The following is a 23,600-nucleotide window of genomic DNA, read 5'->3' as shown; positions in this document are numbered from 1 at the left end:
AAAATTTTATCCATCGCTAATAAATGGCACTCTATAATAGACTAATTCATGGTATAGACCACACAAAGTTATTTAATGACATTAAATGATTTATTAATTATTTTAAGAAAAAGTTAACTTCAAGTTAATTAAAAAAAAAACAGTATTTGATTTTAGACTATATTATACATCAATATTACTCCTATAACTGTTAATTTATAAATAAATAAATTATAATAATGTATTTTAATTTATATTACCTCCTTTTTCCATATGGTTTATTAGTGGAGATTGACTTATATTTTAACAAAACTTTTGGTAATAAATCATGAATTAAATGATTGCAAATAAGTGACACAATTGCTGTTTGTCTAACATTTGTCTTTCTAAACACTAATTTTATATTCCCTTATCAACTGTATTATTGTCTATTAAAACTTTTAGTGTAAATCAATTGCTACTAATGACCGAAATTTTAACAAATATTGTTTTTGCATTTGCATACCATAATAATTTCATGTGTACCGTATGTACAGTAATATTAATAATAATAATATAAATTATAAATATGTCTAAACTGATAAATAGTATCTTTGATATTTAAAAAAATTATTTATTCACAGTTATCTAGCAGTAAATAAAAACCACTATTTAAGATCAAATATTTTACAATAAAATAACACTTTAAAAACTATTTTTATGCATTTGAATGTTATTTTATGAAAATGAATTTTGATCATAAAAAGGGGTTTAATAGGCAATAATTTATTTGATTTGTAATTATGTTATTTTTACTGAAAACTTTAAAATGCTTTATATCAGACATATCTTTCAATGCACTGTATTTTTTACAAAATTTTACGTATAATTACGTAAGTTTTACAAAAATAAACTACTTATACTTGATATCAAATTTAGTGGCATAATCTACATATGTTTGCTATAGCAATCTCATTTAATATATACATAGATTTAAATGTATGTACAGTATATGCTACAGTATAAATTTATTAGTTAATTATAGTATAAATTATAATAATGGCATTTTATATTGTATTAAATCTACTTGCTTATTAAAAAATGGACAGGGATATTTGACAACTATGGTATGTCAATGATATGATTATTATTGAATATTATTTAATAGATATTTTACAGAATCTGTAAAATTGTATGAAAATATTGCTAAACTAATCAATTAAATCACATATTCGTTATAACTCTTTCTATTAATTAATATATTCAAAACTTAATAATTTAGTCAATTATGTATATATTGATATAATAAATATAAAATTAAATATTGTTAGTTATAACTTACTGTACTATACACTAATACACTAATATCAATCAGTGGTGACATAATATTAATAAATATTTTTAATTATTTATATTATTTTAATTTATTAAAAAAACTTAATTTATTGAATCTACAATTATTGAAACTAATCTAGTACAACTTTAATACAATAATGTTTAATTTTTAAATTTATTCTATTATATTAAATATTATTTTATATTGGTTTATTTTTTTTAAATATTGATACTTAAATTTTATAATAATGTAATAATTGCAATAATATTTGTTGTGATAAAATACAGTACTTTAATTATATAGTATTTAATGATAATATGTAAAACAATATCATAAATGATGAAATAAAAATAATACATATTTAAAATATTTAGATTTAAACATTTAATTATTAGATAATAATTGGATTTAGTAATACAACTAATATTTATATAACTTTTTTTTCAATTATTAAAATTGACGTCAACTAAGAAATTATTGGCAGACACGATAAAACTTTTTTATTTTTTATGATATTAAATAACAGATAAATAAAATAATATTTGTTTAAATTGTTAAATCGATTATTTTCATAAATATTATGTCATTTAGTTTAGTAAAAATAATTAACAAACAATATATTAATATTAAAGTTAAATAATTTAATTAATAATTTTTTGAATTATAGTATTAATTATAGATTTAGATAAAATATTTCGTTAGTTTTTTCAATGGTATTCACAGATATTATGTGTAATACAAGGGCTTAGTTTTGGGAAAAAATTATTTTAAAAAATGTTTAAAAAATTTAAATAAAACAATTTTTTCAACAAAAACAAAGTATATTCAAAGTAAATTAATTCAATTATTATTATATATTAGTATATTTAAAAAAAATGTCGCAAATAATTAGTAAAAATTAAATTATAAAAAATAATAAAATCAATTATTAGATCAATTATCAGATGAATGCAAACGTGATTTGTTGCGATATTTGCATCAGTTATTAATGCAATGAATACAACCAATAGGAGAGTCGATATTTGACTCGTTTTAAAGCTGACGACAGATATTGCAGTCAAAAGCTATATAAGAGAGAAACGACTGATAACTCAACACATCATTCAGTAATTGACTGCAAAACTGTTGAGTCTTATCGTTAAGAAATAAAAATGTCCTCAAATTCGTGTCCGAAGTCCAGTCAACTCGAGAACCACGTGAAAGGATCAACCAATGCATGGACTAAGTCGTGGTCGAAGAACTCGAAGAATCAAAAGTCTGACAAAAACAACAACAATCGCAACAACGGTTGTATCAATCAATCGATGGTCAGATGCGGTGATAATGTATCAAATGATCAGTTTCTACAAGACTTGCATTTTCACGACAGTATGTGGCGATGACTTAAAAACAATTTATAAATTATAATCATTTTTTATAATAATATTTCTAATTTATTGCATCAAAATATATAATACATATAATTATTAATTTAAAATTTAAATCATTTTTCATTATATATAACAATTTATTAAATTAATTAATTTTTATTACTTATATAATATAAGTTATATTGAATTGAATTGAATATTGAATTAAATAAAAACATTGTAATCTTTATAAATAATAATTAATAAACTATTTTCAATTAAATTTTTAAAAATGTATTCAATAATTATACAAATAATTATAAACAAAAAATATTTGCTTTAAAATAATTTTAAATTACAGTTATGTAAAAGTTATGAGAAATATTAATATTATATACTGTATTGTATTGTAATGTATTGAAAGTTGTATTAAATGTTTTGCTTTAAAAGTTCACAAAATAGCCATTGATTTAGCTGTTGATCGATTCGCTGAATAAAATGTGATGAAATGTTACAGTTTTTGTCAGACATTACCACTTGTTTTAAACACAAAACTAATTAAACATTGATTTTTGAATACATTTTGAGACGGCATTGACTATAATTTTGTTGGTATMAAAAAATACTGAAAGATATACAGACTATCTATAGTTTGAAACAAATATACAAATTATACGTATAGATTGTCTTTCATTAGCATACAATCAAAATAATTATATATTTATCATAAATTTACTATATATTTATTATATATTTATTACTGTATATCGCATTTATAATCATAAATAATAGAAATGTCTAATAAAAAATTACTATAATTGTCATATACTTTTAATTTAAATCAAATCATCAAGTTTTTAGTGAATAACTACAGTATTATTAATACAGTATAAGTTAATACCGTATATCGTTATTTTTATCATTATATTTTGTTTTTTATATTTAATGTTATATTAACTAATGTTAAACATTAATTACTAATTTTAATTAAGTTATAAATATTTATTCATTATAATAAGGTTTATCGGTTTAAATAGATTAAAGTTATTTTAATACATATTTACATTATAGTTATAGTACTATATATTTATTTAATATAATTTGTAAATTCACTCAAATTAGTCCGATATTCGGCTTAATATATAGTATCAGAGATAAATGTATCTTCAAAATGGTAACAAATATTGATAAATTTAAAATTTAAAATTCAATGCAAATATTATTTAATACTATTATTGTTATATAAGTTTTATTATGAGTTATTCAAGTTATTTAGTTATTTATTATACTTTTTCTGATATTACTGTATTTTCAATTGTTATATATTCAAAATATATTGGTTAATACAAATGTAATTAATTTGTTAAAACAAACAGTAAAATTATATCAATTTATGTTTAAAAAACTATTAAAAATGATTTACAATATAATTTTTCAATTGTTATAAATTATAACTTATAATGAATTAAATAAAAATATAGCCTATTATACACATTATTAATACAGTTTGATAAATCATAAGTAATATATAGTACAATGATTGAAAAAAATAGACTAAATTATGCTAAACTAAGAGCTAAACTAAACTAATTTTATTTTGATTGTAATAATAATGCATTGACTGTGAAAGCTATGGGAAAAATGTTGTCATATGTTTCATACAGTACTATATACTGTATATTGAATACTGTATTACTGTACAGTAGTGTAGTGTTAGTGGCGTTCATAACACTTAATACACGACACGTGAACTCAATGAGTGTTTGGTTTGTTTGCCGACAATTGCCTATTGATTGACACAAATTTGGATTAAAGTAGTGATTATCTCAAGACATAAATAATGGGAATATTAGATAAAATAAGTGAAATCGAGAGAGAGATCTCCAGAACTCAGAAGAATAAAGGTATGTCTGATATATTTCGGTGTTTTTGTCAATCAATTGATTGCATTTATAGCCACTGAATACCATTTGGGTGTCTTGAAGGCAAAGTTAGCCAAATATAGGGCACAACTTCTTGAGCCGACATCGAAATCAAAGGAAAAGGGCGAAGGATTTGATGTAAGTTTTGTTTTGTCATCGATTAGTCTTAAAATTTTTGTTACTAATTGTACGGACAGGTCATGAAAAGCGGTGACGCGAGGGTTGCACTCATAGGCTTCCCATCTGTTGGAAAGGTTGTGATAATTATAAAGTTAATGTATTGATTAAAACCGATTTATTTAATATTGATTTCTGACAAAACAGTCGACGCTATTAAACACAGTAACCGATACACACAGCGAATCGGCCGCATATGAGTTCACGACATTGACCTGTATTCCCGGTGTTATCCACTATAAGGGAGCAAACATCCAGTTATTGGATTTACCCGGAATTATTGAAGGAGCAGCTCAGGGTATGACTTAATCAAACACTCACTCTTCTCCATCCATCTTATAATTAAGTAATTATTGTCTTTTATAGGTAAGGGAAGAGGTCGACAAGTGATAGCTGTGGCCCGAACTTCGGATTTAGTGATCATTATGTTAGACGCAACTAAAAGTGAAGTTCAAAGAGAACTACTGGAGAAAGAGTTGGAGTCCGTCGGCATTCGGCTGAATAGTCGTCCACCAAATATTTACTTTAAGGTTTGATTTTAAATAACTTTTTTCAAATCAATTACCGTAACTATAATTAACTATTAATTATTTGAAATAAAAGGAGAAGAAAACGGGTGGCATTTCATTCAACTCTACATGTATTCTAACAAAATGTGACGAAAAAATGGTTCAAATGGTGTTACAGTGTTATAGTATGTCATTTGTTTGATATTTAGCCGAAAATGTATTATATAATAGAAATGATTTGATATCTGTAATGAACAGAAATATTTAACGCCGAAATCTTATTCCGAGAGGACTGTTCTCCCGATGAATTGATTGATGTTGTCCTCAAAAATAGAGTTTATTTGCCGTGTCTTTACATATACAACAAAATCGATCAAATATCCATTGAAGAAGTTAACCGATTGGCCCGACAGCCCCATAGTGTTGTTGTCAGTTGTAATATGAAACTTAATTTAGATTATATGTTGGATAAGATTTGGGAACATTTAGCACTAATACAAGTTTACACCAAAAAAAGAGGCCGTAAGTTATGATTGTTTTTTAATTATTGGCGTAGAAAATACTTACCGTACTTTAATATTGACAACAAATTTCAATTGTATAGAACCGCCCGATTTCGAGGACGGAATTATTCTACGGAAAGCATCTAATGTTGAGCACGTGTGCCATACAATCCACAGAACTATTGCCGACCAATTTAAATACGCTTTGGTTTGGGTTAGTATTGTTTTAATTGTTTTAATTTACTGTATGTTTAATTGATTTTTAATTTCAATTATTTAATTTTAGGGGACGAGTACTAAATACAGTCCCCAACGAGTTGGTCTAACTCACGTAAGTTTTGATTTAATCATTTTATAACAATTTTCCTAAATAATTGCCAAATTGTTTTTAATGATGTCTTAGGTGGTCCATCATGAAGATGTGGTTCAAATTGTTAAAAAATAATTTTATAATTGATAGCAATGTGTTATGCAGTAGTAAATTATACTAAATAAAGTATTTTAATATCATTAAGTAAATGCTTGGATTTAAATATGAAGTTTTATTTTTTTATTGATTCACATTTTTACATATTTGATATTTTTTAAAAAACACAAATTTTATACAAAAATATATTTAAAATAAAATAAATTGACTTTATATTAAGTACAAAATAAATCATAGATAGGAAAAAATAAATTGTATAGACTAGTAACAGACAAATAATTATAACAAACAAATTGATTTATTTGTTGGTTAAAACCTGTTTGAATTTGATATTTGAATTGATTATTTAAAATTAATTAAAAATATAATACAATTAAACAATTCATAAAATGGCAAAATAGTTGCCGAAAAACAGTTAACATTAACTTAAAAAATAGTGTAAAAATATAGGTAAAACATTATATATTATATACAATATACAGTACAGTATAAGTACGATAATAATTATGGTTTAGAATACCGTAAATACCGGTAATTAGAAATTATATATATATATATATATATATTGAGTATTATTATTAAAATTTTCAAACTTGAATACCTGTTATATTAATTATAAGTTCGGGTTTTGGTTCACTTAATGATGAGAGAGTGGCCGTCGAAGACGTATCATTAGTGCCATAATTCTGATTATTGAAAGGCGTCGGAGGTTTAAGTATTTCTGGAGTCATCGAAGTTGTCTCAGAAGTAGTTTTGTCACTCGATGTTGAAGAATCCGTATTTGTTTTTGTATTAACATTGTTGTCATCAATAGGCAAATCTGCCACCATTTTTATGGATTCTTCATCCAAATCAAGTTCAAAATCCGCAATGTCTTGAGATGTCGAAGTGTTTCCACTCGAAGGAATTCTGTGCAGTTCCCAGAAGTGAGGCTGAGTTCGGGTAGAAGTCGATTTGGACGACGAAATGGGAATAATGCAACTTAGGTTTGGCATTGATTGAGCGCTGTTTAGTCTTATATCCTGTTCTTTACCACTATTTATTATATATCTCTCTGCAATGTTATGACTGCTTTTTTCTGTCAAAGGAGTCGACTGTGTATTTGGAGTTTGGATAACAAGTATTGACTTATAATCAGTTGGTGGATCTACTGGAAAACTGGATGCAGAAAATGATTCGCTTGTATTATCATATGTAGACAATTCTGATGTCACTTCATGGGAAGTGTTAGATGTGGAGGTAGGTGTCGATGTGGTGGATAACGAAGACTTATCAAATACTTGTTTGTGATAAGCATTTCGAATGGTTTCGAGTTTCGATTTATTCGACTCGAACTCTGAGTCAGTCAGATCTGAACTTTCAGATGAAATCAAACCGTTTGGAACAGTTATGGGAATGTTAGACAAAGATTTAAATGGATTCATTGGTTGCGAATTATCATTTCGTTTAATTGATGGCAATGTATTAAACCACAAGTTATTTACTTTTTTCATTCCATTAAATGACTGTAAATTTTTTTGGTCGTTATTGTTATTATTGTTATTGTCTTCATATTGTACATGAATCTCAACAATACACGAACCATTCTTTTCTGTTTTCATTAACTTATCGTTTGAGTCATCTGTTTGTCGAATACCTTGCGATGCATTTGTGCGAAAGCGTCTCTCAGACATTGGAGTCGATATCTTAGACGAGTTTACATCTGTTGTTTGGACACTCAATTGTCGACAGTGTTGATTACCAGAAGAGTTATTTATGTTATTACAAATGGTATTTATTCTATTCAATGATTGTGGTTGAGAACAAGTATAAGGAGGAGGAGGTCCCCACATGGCAAACATATTACTGCTATTATTTATGGCACTGTTGTTAGCATTATATGATCGTTCAATTGGTACTAAATTATGGACATTCATGTGTTGGAATATACCGTCATTAGATCGGGTCCTTCTGTGAACAGAATTCATGGCTCTCATTAAATGTGGTCTCAATTGGTTATTCTGATGTCTATTGATAATATGTGTTGGCAACTGTGAAAGTCCATCGGAACCAATACGAGGAATAAAAACGTGTGGAGGAATAAGCATTTGATTCATTGCATGTCTCAAATGATTGTTATTTGTAGTGATATCATGTAAATCTCTATTTCTGAAAAATAATTCACGAAACCATCCATTATTACCATTGGTTGTCTGATTAGAAATATGATTATTATTATTATTTGTGTAATTTCGCGGCCAATTCAGCCAATTTGTCCAAACATTTGCTCGATTGGTAACAATTCCGATATTGTCATCATCAATGTTATTAATAATATTAAAATTATTATTATTATTATAACAACGATTGTCCAAATAATCATAAGAATGTGGGTAAAAGGACACACCATTAGACGCAGTGTTTTCATCATAATAACCATTTATTTGCAAATTTCTTAGTGAATGGTTACGGCTTTGGTGGTGAAGTATAGGCGAAATATGAGACGAAGGATAGGAGCTATGAGTGGAATGATTGCCTCTATTCTGTGTTTGAAATCTTCTTCTGAGTTCTAGTTGTTGTAGATATTTCTTCTTCTTTTGATGGCTTAGCAACTGATAGACTAACATTAGAGAGAATATGCAAATCAATATCGACGCCACCGATAAACCAAACAATCCTCTTAAACAAGTAGAGAGTAATCCTTGGACAACATCACAATCAATCGTATCTTTAAATGTGTAGCTTTGAAGACCTTGTTTTTCTATTATCACATAAAAAATCATCAATTGTTAGCTCAAGAGAAAGAGATAAATTGTAAGATTAAGAATTACCATCACTTTCGAAGCTTTTAATTAGACACAAACAATTGCCATCGACTGGGAAACAACCCGTCAATGGTTGCAAACGACTCAAGTGAACCACTGATGTGGTGACAGTCATTATGACACTCAACAAAGCACACAACAAATAGAGACCACCGATTAGTTTCACCTGAATTCAGTCAAATATTACCACTTCTTAATATTTTTTATTCAATGCAATCAATTATGTATTTCTTACCAGATATTCACGTCTTGCACCGCTCTTAGCAAAACATATAACAATGAGACCATTGAGGATGAGCTGCAATAAGATATCCCAAAAATAAATCAATCAAATCATAAACACTTAAATCAATTCAATTTAATACAAATCATATGTCGTACCAGAAGTGCCACAATATATGTAGGAATTGTTTCAAAGTATTGCAATGAAGATGTGTTTGAGCGGATCAGTGCATAGATAATGACCATCAATGAGCCGACCAGTGATGATAAACAACCGCATAATATGGACAACAAGACATACTTGTGACCAAAACAAGTGGACCGCACATCAGTTAAATTTGCCATTTGTATTGTCACTGGTCTTCAATCACATCCCATAACACAAATAATTATCACATTTGCATTGACCATCACTTATACATTGTTCACATGTAATACCAAACAAACTAATTGATTGATTGATCAAAACATTTGTCACAACACTTGTAATAACAAAAACAATGCAAATTAATGACAATTATATTGAATGAATAGAGAGTACACTTAACGAGCAAAACAAATGATCAAATAAGTCAAACATAACGTAATGTCTAATGTATTGGTTGTACAGTATATTACATACCAGTGTTCATCACTGCTGTTATACTATACTATTGAAGGGACCCTCAAAATCAGTTCAATGATTACGCTATATGTGGTGACTGAGTGCTATTGGCCTATATATGACTGTCCCATATATTTGCTACTATAAGATATACACTGTATATTATACAGTATGGCCCATAAGTTATGGGCCATAACCAGGGTTTTAAGGAAATAAATGCCTGCCCTGGCAATGCCCAAATAGATGCCATAAATGCCTGGCATTTTGGGCATCTATTTTATTTGCCTGCCAATTTAAATTGCTAAAAATCAACTGTATTTATAAAAATAATGTAATTTAGTGTTTTAACGTGTTAATTAAATTTACAATTAATTTACTTATTTCCAATGATATTACCTTTTAATTAAAGGTATACAAAACAAAAATACAAGCAAATATATTATAAAAACAATGGTTTATAAATTATTTAATAATATAAAATTAAAATAATAGGTGTCACCACCTGAAAATAGATGCCCAGGGCATGGCAGAGGCAGGGCAGGCATTTGGCAAAATTGGCATCTATTGTTTATGCCTGCCATTTTTAAAACCCTGGCCATAACACACACACACACACATACACACACATACACACACATACACACACATACACACACACACACACACACACACACACACACACACACACACACACAGTCTCTGTGTTTCGCTTTTACTGTATTAGACACACAATTAAATGTCGAATTTAAAACTTTTTATTTTTAATTTAACAAATTTTGTATATATTTATTATAATATTTTTTTTTTACTTTTAAAAACTATTGTTTTTTCTACAACAAAAAATCTTAATTATTGTATTTAGAAAAAAAATCAAATATAATTTGAAATTTACGTTTAAAACTACAAGTATTGTCCATAAAAACTTGTATATAGCCTGAGGTGATCTAACAGTCAATAGTATTATACTATAAGTATTATAAGTATACTATACTATAGTCATTGATATTACTGTATAAATATTGGCACTAATATTGAACAAGAATTTCCTGCGAAGCGGTCATTGAAAGTAACAAAATATTTTGTTTGCAATCATTTCAAACATTTGCCTATTTTTTAATGAATAATATTTTTTTGTTTTGCTTTTACTTTAAATTAAAAAATCATTTAAAAAATCATTATTTCAAATCTAATTTGTAAATCATAGTCATTGACTTTAAAAATTATTTCTTAATAATTAAGATAAAATATTTTGTAACATATTTCAAAAATTTACATAATTTTTTATTTAACATTTGTGTGATTAAAAATCATAATAAATTATTTAATACATGCATTAATTGCAATTAACATAAACATAAACTTCCCTTTCCTTAAAAACATTTATTTAATCAATTATTTACTCAAATTATACAGTATATCATAAATTAAATTTATAATATGATAATATATTAACAGTAATATATGTTTTTAATTAAAACTTAATGTATTTTATACGGCAATACCGGTATATTGTATTGTTTTTTGTTTATTTAAGTTATTATTTATTCATTATTATTATTATTAGGACACATGATATTATTATTAATCAGTAAACGATTAATGTTTATAATTATAATTAATATAAATTCAATAAAAATATTTCATTTGTTCAAATATGTACAGTAGAGTAGTTAAAAATTTAAATTTAAATCTACTTATTTTAATCGGGAATAAAATACTGTATAATGTGTACTACAGTTCATATATTGTATATGAACCTAAATGACCCTAAAATTAATCATTTAGTGAGAATAGTTAACCTAGGTTATATTAAAAATTTAAATACAGTACAACTTGTACAATGCCTAGAATTTAAGTCCTAGATGCATTTTAAAATGAGTCATCTTAAAATTTAACAAGCTTATTGTTGACTAGATTTTTATTAATATGATTTATCTATTCAACTATAAATTAGCATGGTAACATTTTAATATTATTCATTTTAATATAAATGCTCTGAGAGTGTGTGTATAAGTAAAGTATAAAATATAACAAATATAATACAAATGTAATATAATATAATGTTTATGAAAATATTGAATACATGATAAAGTTGTAAATCTTGTTAATAATTGCATCACTTTTTTACTAAACTTTTTGTTAATTTATTGTACATTAATAAATGTATTCAATGTATAAAAGCTTTAGTTATAGTGACTAAATGTACAGATTTTTATGGTTTTTGTATATAAATTTATATAATAATAATAATAATATAATATTGAGTTTTGTCTAAAATAATGTTTTATAAATTAGATGAATGCACTATTTAGTGCTAATTTTAGTGCCCATAGAATATAACTGGTGTGAAATTAATAATAAAAATAACCATGGTATATGAAATGACCATGGTATATGAAATAACCATGGGCAATCGATAATTTATTATTATTATTATTTACTGTACAGAGAATATCATAGTTTACTCGTTGATGACAATACTTTAAGTGTAGACGTAATTGATGGACAAAATGTATGGACAAAGAGATTGATTGCGAGTGAAAGCATTGAAAGCATTGTTTGCATTGAATATCCGTTTCCATAGAAAATGTCAGTCAATTGAAAGCAATTGAAATGAAGGGCTCTATTGAATGACTCATCGCATCAATGGATGAATTGATTGTTTGTTACCGTAAATGACAATTAAGTGACAATTAAATGACAATTAATTTATTTGTAATTAACTGTATATTGTATATACATATCATATAAAACACTACTAATGGCCACAAATATGTTGTCATTTTGAATGAAAAAAGAGTAAATTAAAAGCCGAAGAGATGACCGAAAGTCAAGAAGAAATGTCTGACAATTACTTAACGAGTCATTTGACGACAGAATTGAGACGTCTTCGGGAATCATATTTAGATCACATCTTAGAGTTATATCTGTTGGAGACAAACGGCAATCTCATCGACTTTTATGGTTATCGCAAGAGAGTCACCAACAATGAGTTGATTCAATATCTGAGAACCACTTCTCTGCAAAACAAAGTGTTTGCCGACGAAGAGATCTCGGAATTGATTGCTCTCAAGTCGTCACAGGACTCGACATCATTAAAACAGTCAGACTTTGTCACTACTGATACAGTATTGTCTACGACGACACCTATCACTACCACTGCAGTCACTGTAGTCAATGCTTCCTATAATAGTACAACAGTTCCCGCAGTATCGTCACAGTCATCACCATTGACTAAACTACCGCATAGTATCTCTACATCGGTGGCGACGACACCAAAAACAAGTCAAACACCTACTGAGTTAACTCCATTAGTAGTGACGAGTACAACACCGCTGTCCACCAATAAAAGTGTTTCTCCGGTTGGCTCTCGACTCCAAACACGACAGCACTCTATCTCATCATTTTATGATTCATCCCTCGGAACACAGGACCAGATCGTTGAACGGGCCAAACATGAAGCGGCTGTTGTCCAGAGGGTTGCAGAGCTTCGGAAACAGGGTTTATGGTCGAGTAGGAGGTTACCTAAAGTACAGGAACCGATGCGCAAGAAAACGCATTGGGATTATCTGTTAGAAGAAATGCAATGGTTAGCGACTGATTTTTCTCAAGAAAGGAAATGGAAGAAAGCGGCGGCCAAGAAGTGCGCCAAAATGGTTGTCAAATATCATGCGGACAAACAATGTTTTGCTGAAAGAGCAGAACGTGAAGAATTGATGAAAGTGAAGAAAATTGCTTCAAATATTGCAAAACTTGTCAAAAGTTTTTGGTCTGACGTCGAAAAAGTATTTGAAGCCAAACAAGAAGTCCGTCTCAACGAGAAACGCAAGAAATTACATGACATGCATCTGAACTTTATTGTCGATAAAGCGGATCAATACACTGAACGATTGACGCAAGAATTAGGAAAATCAATGTCTATTAGTAGCACTGAAAGAGATGAAGAAATGGTTGATAATGAGTTTCATCCAGACATTAGTGAATCTGATGACGAAGAAACCATTGCTAAAGAAGAAGAAGAGGTTGGAATTGGAGATAGTGTTTCAGAAATCGAATTATTGAAGAAAGAAAGTGAAATACCACTCGAAGATCTTTTACCAAAAGGTATAGCTATAGTTGGTTCAATAGATGGCAATATTGATTCAACTGAACACGAAGACAAAGAGTTTGAAGCTCTGGACGAAGAAGTGGAAGATGAAGAAGATACCATCGAAGAAGAAGAACAAAAAGAAGGAAAAGTAGATTATTCTGCAGAACTTAAAGAACTTGACGATGATATGAATGTTCCCATTCAAGAACTAATATCTAAATATAGTTCTATTGATGCAAAACAAGAATTGGACAGCGATGACGATGAAGATGACATGGAATGTGAAGATGAAACAGAAGAAGATGATAATACAGAAGCAGATGAAGAATATTGTAATGAGAATACAACAGATGATGAAGAGGCCGGAGAAATAGGAATGGAATTCTTGATCAATCCGGACGCTAATCATAGTCTATCTAAACCATTGATAGAGGTATGTCTTAGTGTTATTTGTTATATTCATATTTATTTAGTTTTACCCCCTTTTCAACGCTTCATGAATAACTTATAATTAGTTTATTATGTGAATTATTTATTAAAAGGGGATATAAATAGATCTGCTCTAAAAACACCGCAAATATTTTATTCATATAATTGCGAGACCTGAGGGTTGATACATGTATTAATGATTTTATTATTTCTAGGAAATAATAGACGATAAAAGTGCCAAAACCTCTGGTGCTCCAAATCGTGAGATTACTGATATCGCGGCCGGCGCTCAAAGTCTTCAACCCAAAGGAAATACATTTCAAACGACAAAAGTTTGTACAAAAGTCCCATTTTTGCTCAAACATGAACTTCGAGAGTATCAACACATTGGTCTCGATTGGTTGAGTGCAATGTATGACAAAAAATTAAACGGTATTTTGGCCGATGAAATGGGTTTAGGAAAAACCATACAAACAATAGCATTATTGGCACACTTGGCGTGTGATAAGAGTAATTGGGGACCACATCTCATTGTTGTACCCACCAGTGTTATGTTGAACTGGGAAATGGAGTTTAAGAAGTGGTGTCCGGCTTTCAAGATATTAACATATTATGGAAGTCCTAAAGAGAGAAAACATAAGCGTCGGGTAATATATAATAATTTTTATATATTATTGACTTTATTTATTGAGGCTTAGAGTCACTTAATTAGCTGATTAGTGTTGATTAAGTGCTAAAGTTTACTCAAAAATTATATTTACTGTTTATGCGCCTTTTGTTTGCTTTTTATATATAACTTAAGGTCACCTAATATCAGTAAACAAATAATTAAATAATTAAATTTATTTTAAAGGGTTGGACAAAACCAAATCAATTTCATGTATGTATTACATCATACAAACTGGTTATTCAAGATCACGCATCATTCAGAAGAAAAAAGTGGAAGTATTTGATTTTAGATGAGGCCCAACACATCAAGAACTTTAAGTCTCAGAGATGGCAAATGCTTCTCAATTTCAATACCTCTCGAAGATTGTTATTAACTGGAACTCCATTGCAGAACAATCTAATGGAATTGTGGTCTTTAATGCATTTTCTTATGCCTAATGTATTCCAATCGCACAAAGAATTCAAAGATTGGTTCGTGAATCCGGTCACTGGAATGGTTGAGGGAAACAATGAATACAATGAAGGACTCATTCGTCGTCTTCATAAAGTTCTCAGACCTTTCCTATTAAGACGTTTGAAATGTGATGTCGAGAAACAATTGCCAAAGAAATACGAACACATTGTTATGTGTCATCTCTCTAAAAGACAACGATTTCTTTACGAAGAGTTTATGTCTTTAAGAAAGTATGTCATTAAAAATACTTTAATTTTGTTAAACATTTATTGAGTGTTTTATTTATTTATGCTTTAATTTCAGGACAAAAGAAACACTTATGTCCGGAAATTTTTTGAGTGTTATTAATATATTAATGCAATTGAGAAAAGTATGTAATCATCCGAATCTATTTGATCCGCGACCAACAGTATCTCCGTTTATGTCTGAACCCATTGTTTACAAAACTTCATCATTAGTAACAACAGCATTAGATTACGACCCATTTAGACACATCAATCTTAGTTGTCTTAATTTAATTTTATCTGAACTATCATTTACATTGAGTGCATTTGCACACCATAGGATTGTGCGTTTTATGACTAGTCCTGAATTTATACAAGAAATTGATTCGGCACCTGAACCACCTCCTCGTTGTCCTCGCGGAAAAATTAGGCTTCAAATTAGAACATCAACAATGCATTCCTCAAATACCATACAAAAGACTCCATCAAACGTTTCATCACTCAATCAATCTTCTAATAAAAATAATGATCAAAAATATTTAATGACTGGCATTCATACACAAAACAGTCCTGTTTTAAAGTCACCCACAGCTACTACCTCTTCATCAGATGGTTTGTTTGTTTTAAAAGTGTTATATTTATTGAACTAAAATTATATAATGTTTAGGACGAGTGGCCATCCCAGTGGGGCGTTTGGTTCAGACACCTACCGGTCCTCATATACTTTTACGAACGTCTTCTGGAACATCACTTTCATCGACTATTCCTCAATCAATTGTAAAGCAAAGTCCTATGCGACAAATTATTGTAAAAGCAATGTCACCCAATGTCGGTATGTTTTCACTTTATTATATACTTTATAAATGTTACTTTGAGACAATCCATACTGTTATAAATAGTTGTAATATTATAAGCAGTTTCCATAATCTCAAATAACAAATCTGATTCATCCATTTGCTATATTAATATTTAATATAACGAATCAGCAAAATTCAGAAACATATATATTATAATAAATGATTATATTTTAAAGGTTCAAATAGTAGTCAAGAATCAAATACTAATTTATCAAAATTGAATTCAACGCCATTTCGTAAGTCATCGTTAGTCTCAAAACAGTTGACCGAACGTAAAGAAAAGTTAACATTTTTGTCGCGTATTAATCAACGCAAATGTTTGGCCACAGCTCTATATGCATCAGATTTAATAGAAGTTTCGACTGTTAGTTATAATCCAAAATTAGTGACAAAATATGTCCCAATTGGTAGTTCAGTGTTTAATATTGGCAATGGATATCTCAATTTAAAATTAGCACCATTTGCTGATCACTACCGAAATAATTTGTGGCATTTTACTGATTGTTTAATTGATTTAATCAAAACACCCGAAGCACTTGTAGAAGATCTGAAGGAAGTATTAACGCGTTTTATGTGTATAGTTCCCCGTGTAATGACTTCTCCCATTCAATTACACGCTTCTCATTTACCATCGTTTAAAAAGATCCAAATGGATAACTTAGGGGCGAAACTGAGTTATGAATTGTCAAACAAATTGGATGTTTTGCATACACCCTATTCATTGATGAGAATCCAATTTCCAGAACTAAGACTTATTCAATATGATTGCGGAAAACTACAAACATTGAACAAATTGTTATGGGATTTAAAAACCGGTGGACACAGAGTACTGATATTTACACAAATGTCGCGAATGCTCGACATATTTGAACAATTTCTCAATCACTGCGGACACACATATTTACGTTTGGATGGCACCACCAAAGTTGAACAAAGACAGGCTCTTATGGAGCGCTTTAATGCAGACAAACGAATATTTTGTTTTATACTCTCAACTCGTTCCGGAGGAATCGGTATTAATCTTACGGGTGCTGATACTGTGATATTCTATGATAGCGATTGGAACCCAACAATGGATGCACAGGCACAGGATCGGTGCCATCGTATTGGTCAGACTAGAGATGTCCATATCTATAGACTTATTAGTGAAAAAACTATCGAAGAAAATATTGTTAAGAAAGCCCAACAAAAAAAGTTATTGGGAAGTGTGGCCATCGAAGGCGGCAACTTTACCACAGCTTTTTTCAAACAAAATGCAATACACGAACTGTTTGGTATCGATTTGCCATCAATTGAAGAACGTGTAGACAATCGAACAAATACTAATAATGAAGATACATCTTCTGCTATGCTTGACTTTCAACTCGAACAAGCTTTAGGAACAGCTGAAGAAGCTAACGATGTGGCGGCCGCTAAAACTGCTGGCGCAGAGGCTGAGGCCGAGTTTGCAGAGTTTGATGAAAATATTCCAATTGATTCTGAATTTAAAGAGGAAGAAAAAAGCCCTGAAGAAGAACGAATTGATGAAATCATTGGACAGGTTTGCGATTTTTTTTATTTTAAAAAATTTATAGTACACTAACTTAGCATTGATTATAAATTAATAGCTAACACCTGTTGAGAAGTATGCCATGAAGTTGTTAGAAGTATTACAAGAATCGGTTTCATTCGAGCAAATAAAACAGGCAGAGGTTTGTTTGAATTATGATAATTGTATTTTCAGTTTTTTAATAAAATTATTTAAATTAGGAGGAAATAGAAACGCATAAAAAGGAATGGGAGTTAAGAAGAATTGAAACCGTAAAGGAAGAACAGATTAAAAAACAAGAAGCCATGGAAGAGGATAAGGAACCGCTGTTGACGTGTTATCGGGAGGACGCTTACAATCAGGTCAATACTCGGTCCAAATTAGTTACCGAAACAATTGTTAACAATAATCGCCAGAATTGTGTTAAATCAAAGTTTAAAAGAGTTAACACTAGAGCTAATAATAATAATACTAATATAAGTGTCGATAGTAATCGCAATATTGATTCAAAAGTAAAACAAAATTATATAAAAGTTAAACCAATTAATAAAATAAGTAAACGTGAGGTCAGACGGTCTCCACGTTCTCCAGTAATACCTATTCAGAAATCTAAAGCTAATATTGCAAACAATTTTCATAGCACTAGTAATCATATAAAGCGTTCAAATGCTAGAATCGTGTCAAAGCCTTTAGAGAACGGCACTCAAGCTATCGGTGCAAATGCATCGACTGTCCGAAGGAGTCGTTGACTCTCTAAAAATAGTTATTTTTAAATCGTATGACTTGTGATTAATATTGGTATCAATTTAATTGTGATTATAAATTTAAATATAGAATTGATTCCATATTTGTCACAATATATATATATATAGAAAATTATATATTTGTAAAGTATTTGTTATAATTTATTTGATTTTCATTATGCTTGTTATGTATAAAAAAAATATTAAAATAATAATTTCTTAAGAAAAAAGTCTCATTTCTATTGTGTGCATATTTTTTCTATTAAAAGCACTTTTGATGGCATATTAGGTTTTGGTGTTTTGTTTTTGGCTAACGATTCAAAATATATATAAAAAATTATTATAAAGTTAACGAAAGAATAGTTACTTTTTGTTTGAGAGTCGTTTTGCAGAAAATATCATTTCTTTTGGTGTTTATCTGTAGTGTTATTGTCGGCACCAAAACTTTTTATGTCCGACTCTTTCATTCAGTTGTGCTTTTGATTGAAACCCAAAGAAATGAGATTTTTTTTGCAATTCTGGCGATCAAAACGAAACAATTAGTTTATAATTTATAAAATAATCTCATTTTAAAAAAGTAACTATTCTTTCTGTAGGTGTTTATATCATATAATGGTTTTGAACAAATGCCGGTAAGTTTGACTATTATTTTCTTTATGCGTCCAATCGTTTCAATGGCTATCTTATACGGCAACAGATATGGGCGCCACCGACTCCACCACAGGATGAAAATGATCTCTATATTGACTATTCATTGGGTTTTCTTTATGAAACAACGCCAATGACTGAACAACAATTGCCACCAATTTTTGTACCAAAGGAACCAAATAAGAGACTAAAATTAGACTCAAATATCGGTAGGAATTGTTATGCGATTATATTTATAAAAAAAACTATTTGTATATATTTATATATCAGTATAATTATGTATAAAATTAAAATAAATTGATTCAATTGAATTAGTTTATACAAATTCAATTGAATCAATTTATTTTAATTTTATACATAATTGCATTCATTTTATCATATGATAAAATTACTACTTAAAAAATTGAGTTATAACTTAAGTTAGAATAGGTTTATAAATTTTTAGTTAGTTATTTGTAGACATAAATCAAATATACTTAAGAGTAATATCGGTGCAAACATAACATAATCTAATGAATTGTACGAATGTTTCGATAGCTCGTAAACAAAAAAGTGGTCGAAAAGAGGAGGGCTTTAATATCCCGCGTTCTCTGTTTGATCGGCCGTCGACTTCAATCATTAAACTTCGTCGGGAACTTATTTTACAAAAACTTAAGGGAATATTAGTTTGCGGTCCGGAAAATGCTGCCATTCATAGGACATTAAATGCATTGAATGCCAGTTGTTTGTTACCACAAACAGCTAATACGCCCGCCGGTACTCAAAAAGCAGCTCAATTATATGGTGGACCTCTTCAAGACTCAATACCCAAATGGGCAATACATGAGGACTGGACTATACTTCAAGTGATTCAACATTTTCAAGATCTGCCGTTAAACTTATTGATAGTATCTCCTGGACACGTACCCAATTGGGATCTAGTCTCAGATGTTATTAATATGAGTAGTTGTAACTATAGGTCACCTAAACTATGCCGTTATCACTATGACGTTGCCATTGTTCCGCGCGAAGAAGGCAAAGCAAATAATGATTTGACACCTAAACCGAAACAAAAGAAAATGAAAGGATTACCTACTCCTGTCGTCCCATCCGGTTCTGTTAACTCGGCTATTAGCACAACTATACCACCACTCGCTGCTTCAACTACCAAATCAGGTGCTATCACTCCTAACCGTATAATAAAGACAAGTCAATTGATAAGTGAAGACAATAATATGTCATTCACTCAGTTATGTAGTCACAGATTTGAAACTATAAAACAAATTGCAAACAAAAGGACTCCAACTCTGAAACATATGTTTGTGAATCCGACGGCAAAAAATCCGAAACATATTGCTTTACTTTCAGAAAGTGGTATCAATTTTGATCAACCATTGACACCAATTCAAGTGGCGAGCAATCGGGCCGAACGTATATCAAGAGAAAAACAGAAAGCAGTGGCAGAACAACAAATGGCTGCGAGACAACTGCAACAACAGTTGCATCAGAAACAACAACAACAGTCTAACATAAAGGCTATACTTACACCAAATAACATTCAATCAGCTCAACAACAGTTCAGTCAAACTATTAGCGCTAAGATGAGTGCAATTAATCAAACGACTATTAGTAAGGGAACGGCCGGTCCAGCGATGACAGCAAACGTAAGCACCGGAACAATCACTCAATTGAGTCTTAGTAAAGCAATATCACAGGTAAACGTGTCGTCACAGCAATTGTCGCAACCAATACTCAGTCAAATCAATGTGAGCTCACAAAACATTGTTCCGACAACTGTGGGCACCAGTGGTGATGGTATCACTCAAGGAATGCAACCGACCTGTTCAGTGGTGTCTGTGGCCTCACTGCCGCCTCAAGTACAGCAAAAATTAATTGCTGCTGTCTCGCCAGCAACAGTTGGCCAAATGACCGGACAAAATATGGCCACTCGATTGACTACAGCAAACCCTCAGATTTATAAACAAATTATTCTTCGCAATCAACAACAGCAACAAATTCCGAGACAACAGACGCCACACATTCAGATGCAGACAATTCCTCAAACATCCAAACAAATCACTAACATTGGTGTCACTCAACAACCTTCACGTTTTCAGATCACAGCTACTGTTCCGCAACAAAGCACTCAACCTACTCAGTCTATTATAGCTACTCCTACTGTCAAGACTTCTCAGTCTAACGTTATAACCACTCTTCCTGTAGCTGTTCCGGTAACTGGAACTCAACAAAGAATAACAACAACGACAGGAACAGGTAAACCAGTTCAACAAATAATCACCCGAACTATTACTGATCCAATACAAATGGCACAACTATTTAAACGACAAGTTGTGGGCCAACAAAGCTCAGGTAATTTAAACCAAACTCAGATTCTTGTACAGCAATCAGCCTCACATCAAACTCAATCATCACAATCTCAAACACAAATACTTCAAAATCCCGTGACATTTGTCAAAACTCTGTCTTCACCGGCGACTTTAGCCACTCAGTCACTTACGATTCCTATTACAATGACTGGAATGAACATATTTACCACACCGGGTACTAAAGTAATGTCGCCAACGGCTTCAAGTGTTACCACAAGTGCCATAACATCAATTCCAACGACTCAATTGAGACAAATTCAGTTATTACAACAAAAAAGATCACAACAGAATCCACAAGTCATACAACAGCAACAAATACAGAGTCAACTGAACCAACAAATAGGTAAGACTTGTGTCCATTGATTGTAAGCCATTCTCACTAAATAATACATAAATAAATCTCATCTTTAGATTAATGAGACTAAAGACAAAAGTCTACTTATTATATATTTGACGGCATTTATAGTTTGCATGAATTACAAGATTAAAGAGCATTCAAGTTATTTGAAATTTATTTTAAAAGACAATTTAATTTAAATACATTTTCTTTAAAACTCATTACTGAGTTTGTGATATTTGTGAGGAAAATCATTGCTGACATTAATAATAAATAACTTCTAGGATTTAATCCAATATTTCAATAGTAAGTAATAATTGTTTTCCTACCAAAAAAGGTCAACAAACTCAACAAAAACTGATGACCGCTACAATCAGTGGCCAAACAAAGGGTACGACATCTATACAAAGCAGTGGAGCACCGGTAGCACAGTTCCAAATTGTTCACCAATCGAGTGCCGGATCGCAAACAAATGCAAACACCAAACAGTTACCGCCGGGAGTGACTGTTCAACAATTGCAACAGGCATTGCATAAAGGGTTGGTTTTACCACCACATATGTCAACAATTGTAAGTATTATATTTAAATTAAAAAGTAATTGATTTTTTAATAGTAGATGTAATTTGAAAAACATTTCAATTGCTTGATAGCATGTATCACAAAGCGGTACCAGTACTACAACCGGCGCCACTTTGATTCCACAATCGATTCTACAGGCCGTCAGTCAATCGAAATTATCCGACAGTTCTCAGCAAAACACATCTACATCTGTATCACAAATCACACCAAATCAACAAACAGTTAAACACATTCAAGTTGTGTCCAGTGCTTCATCACAAACACAGTCTTCGGGAAGTGTTACACCAAAAAGTATTATTATCTCAGGACAGCCCACTATATTACAAACCACATCATTACAATCGCAGCCACAAACAGTTACTTTTGCTATAAGAGCGGCACAAAGCACCGGAACTTCACAACCAGTATGTCATATGTTTTATACAATATTTGCTAAGAATTCTAAATATATATATTTTTTAGACAATTTCATCACAAACTGTAACAAGCGTTCAAACTTCAGACACAAACGCTGTCACCACAAGTAATAGCAATTGGATGAACACAATAACTAAAGAAACAGAAATTAAAGAGGAATTTGATGTCAATAATCCACAATCTTCTTCACGACAATCTCCTTACGGAACTCGACAAAGAAATACAAAAAGTTAAATCATTTGACAATAAGTTTATTTGACAAAAGATAGAGACTATTGACTTATTGATCAATCAGTTGATTAAACAATTGAAAAAATGTTTTCTTCGCTTTATTTTCACTAATATATGACTTGATATTCAGTAAAATATTTAAAGTTGATTATAAAAACTTATTTGTTAATGTTTAGTAATGTATTGTAATTTTTTGTAAATAAAATTAATAAAAAT

General features: G+C 30.0%; 3 protein-coding genes across 6 annotated transcripts; 2 read left to right on the top strand and 1 right to left on the bottom strand.

Annotated features, from left to right (window-relative positions):
- The first annotated feature begins 4,324 nt into the window (after positions 1-4,324).
- Positions 4,325-6,262, top strand: LOC128965623 (developmentally-regulated GTP-binding protein 2-like). The gene is made up of 10 exons (XM_054312358.1): positions 4,325-4,547; positions 4,600-4,703; positions 4,763-4,819; positions 4,890-5,040; positions 5,109-5,272; positions 5,346-5,436; positions 5,510-5,773; positions 5,856-5,968; positions 6,041-6,085; positions 6,158-6,262. Exons 1-10 carry the CDS (start codon positions 4,484-4,486, stop codon positions 6,197-6,199), a joined length of 1,095 nt encoding a protein of 364 aa, XP_054168333.1. The 5' UTR covers positions 4,325-4,483; the 3' UTR covers positions 6,200-6,262.
- A 434-nt stretch (positions 6,263-6,696) lies between these two features.
- Positions 6,697-9,822, bottom strand: LOC128965536 (putative uncharacterized protein DDB_G0282133). Its single transcript, XM_054312242.1, has 4 exons — positions 9,367-9,822; positions 9,221-9,283; positions 8,992-9,151; positions 6,697-8,921 (listed from the first exon to the last, which is right to left on the bottom strand). Exons 1-4 carry the CDS (start codon positions 9,550-9,552, stop codon positions 6,769-6,771), a joined length of 2,562 nt encoding a protein of 853 aa, XP_054168217.1. The 5' UTR covers positions 9,553-9,822; the 3' UTR covers positions 6,697-6,768.
- Positions 9,823-12,175: 2,353 nt separating this feature from the next.
- Positions 12,176-23,524, top strand: LOC128965605 (helicase domino-like). Of its 4 annotated transcripts, XM_054312328.1 has the most exons (15): positions 12,176-14,334; positions 14,546-14,977; positions 15,184-15,683; positions 15,757-16,289; positions 16,345-16,509; positions 16,711-18,074; positions 18,142-18,225; positions 18,284-18,424; positions 19,402-19,437; positions 19,503-19,662; positions 19,991-21,096; positions 21,148-22,162; positions 22,494-22,726; positions 22,808-23,140; positions 23,199-23,524. In XM_054312328.1, the coding sequence occupies exons 1-15, from the start codon at positions 12,631-12,633 to the stop codon at positions 23,385-23,387; spliced, it is 7,995 nt and encodes a 2,664-aa protein (XP_054168303.1). In that variant the 5' UTR covers positions 12,176-12,630; the 3' UTR covers positions 23,388-23,524. The 4 variants fall into 4 exon arrangements, with proteins under 4 accessions (XP_054168303.1, XP_054168302.1, XP_054168305.1 ...); XM_054312327.1 differs by having other exon boundaries at positions 19,991-22,162; XM_054312329.1 differs by having other exon boundaries at positions 12,177-14,334; positions 19,991-21,802; positions 23,199-23,523.
- The last annotated feature ends 76 nt before the right edge of the window (positions 23,525-23,600 follow it).

Source organism: Oppia nitens, unplaced genomic scaffold (assembly GCF_028296485.1).
Source record: "Oppia nitens isolate AA-2021 unplaced genomic scaffold, nextdenovo-longstitch-racon4-pilon3 scaffold17_pilon_pilon_pilon, whole genome shotgun sequence".
In the NCBI taxonomy this organism is placed as follows: Eukaryota; Metazoa; Arthropoda; class Arachnida; order Sarcoptiformes; family Oppiidae; genus Oppia; species Oppia nitens.
The sequence above is the reverse complement of the archived record's forward strand: the minus strand, read 5'-3'. Positions and strand labels throughout refer to the sequence as shown.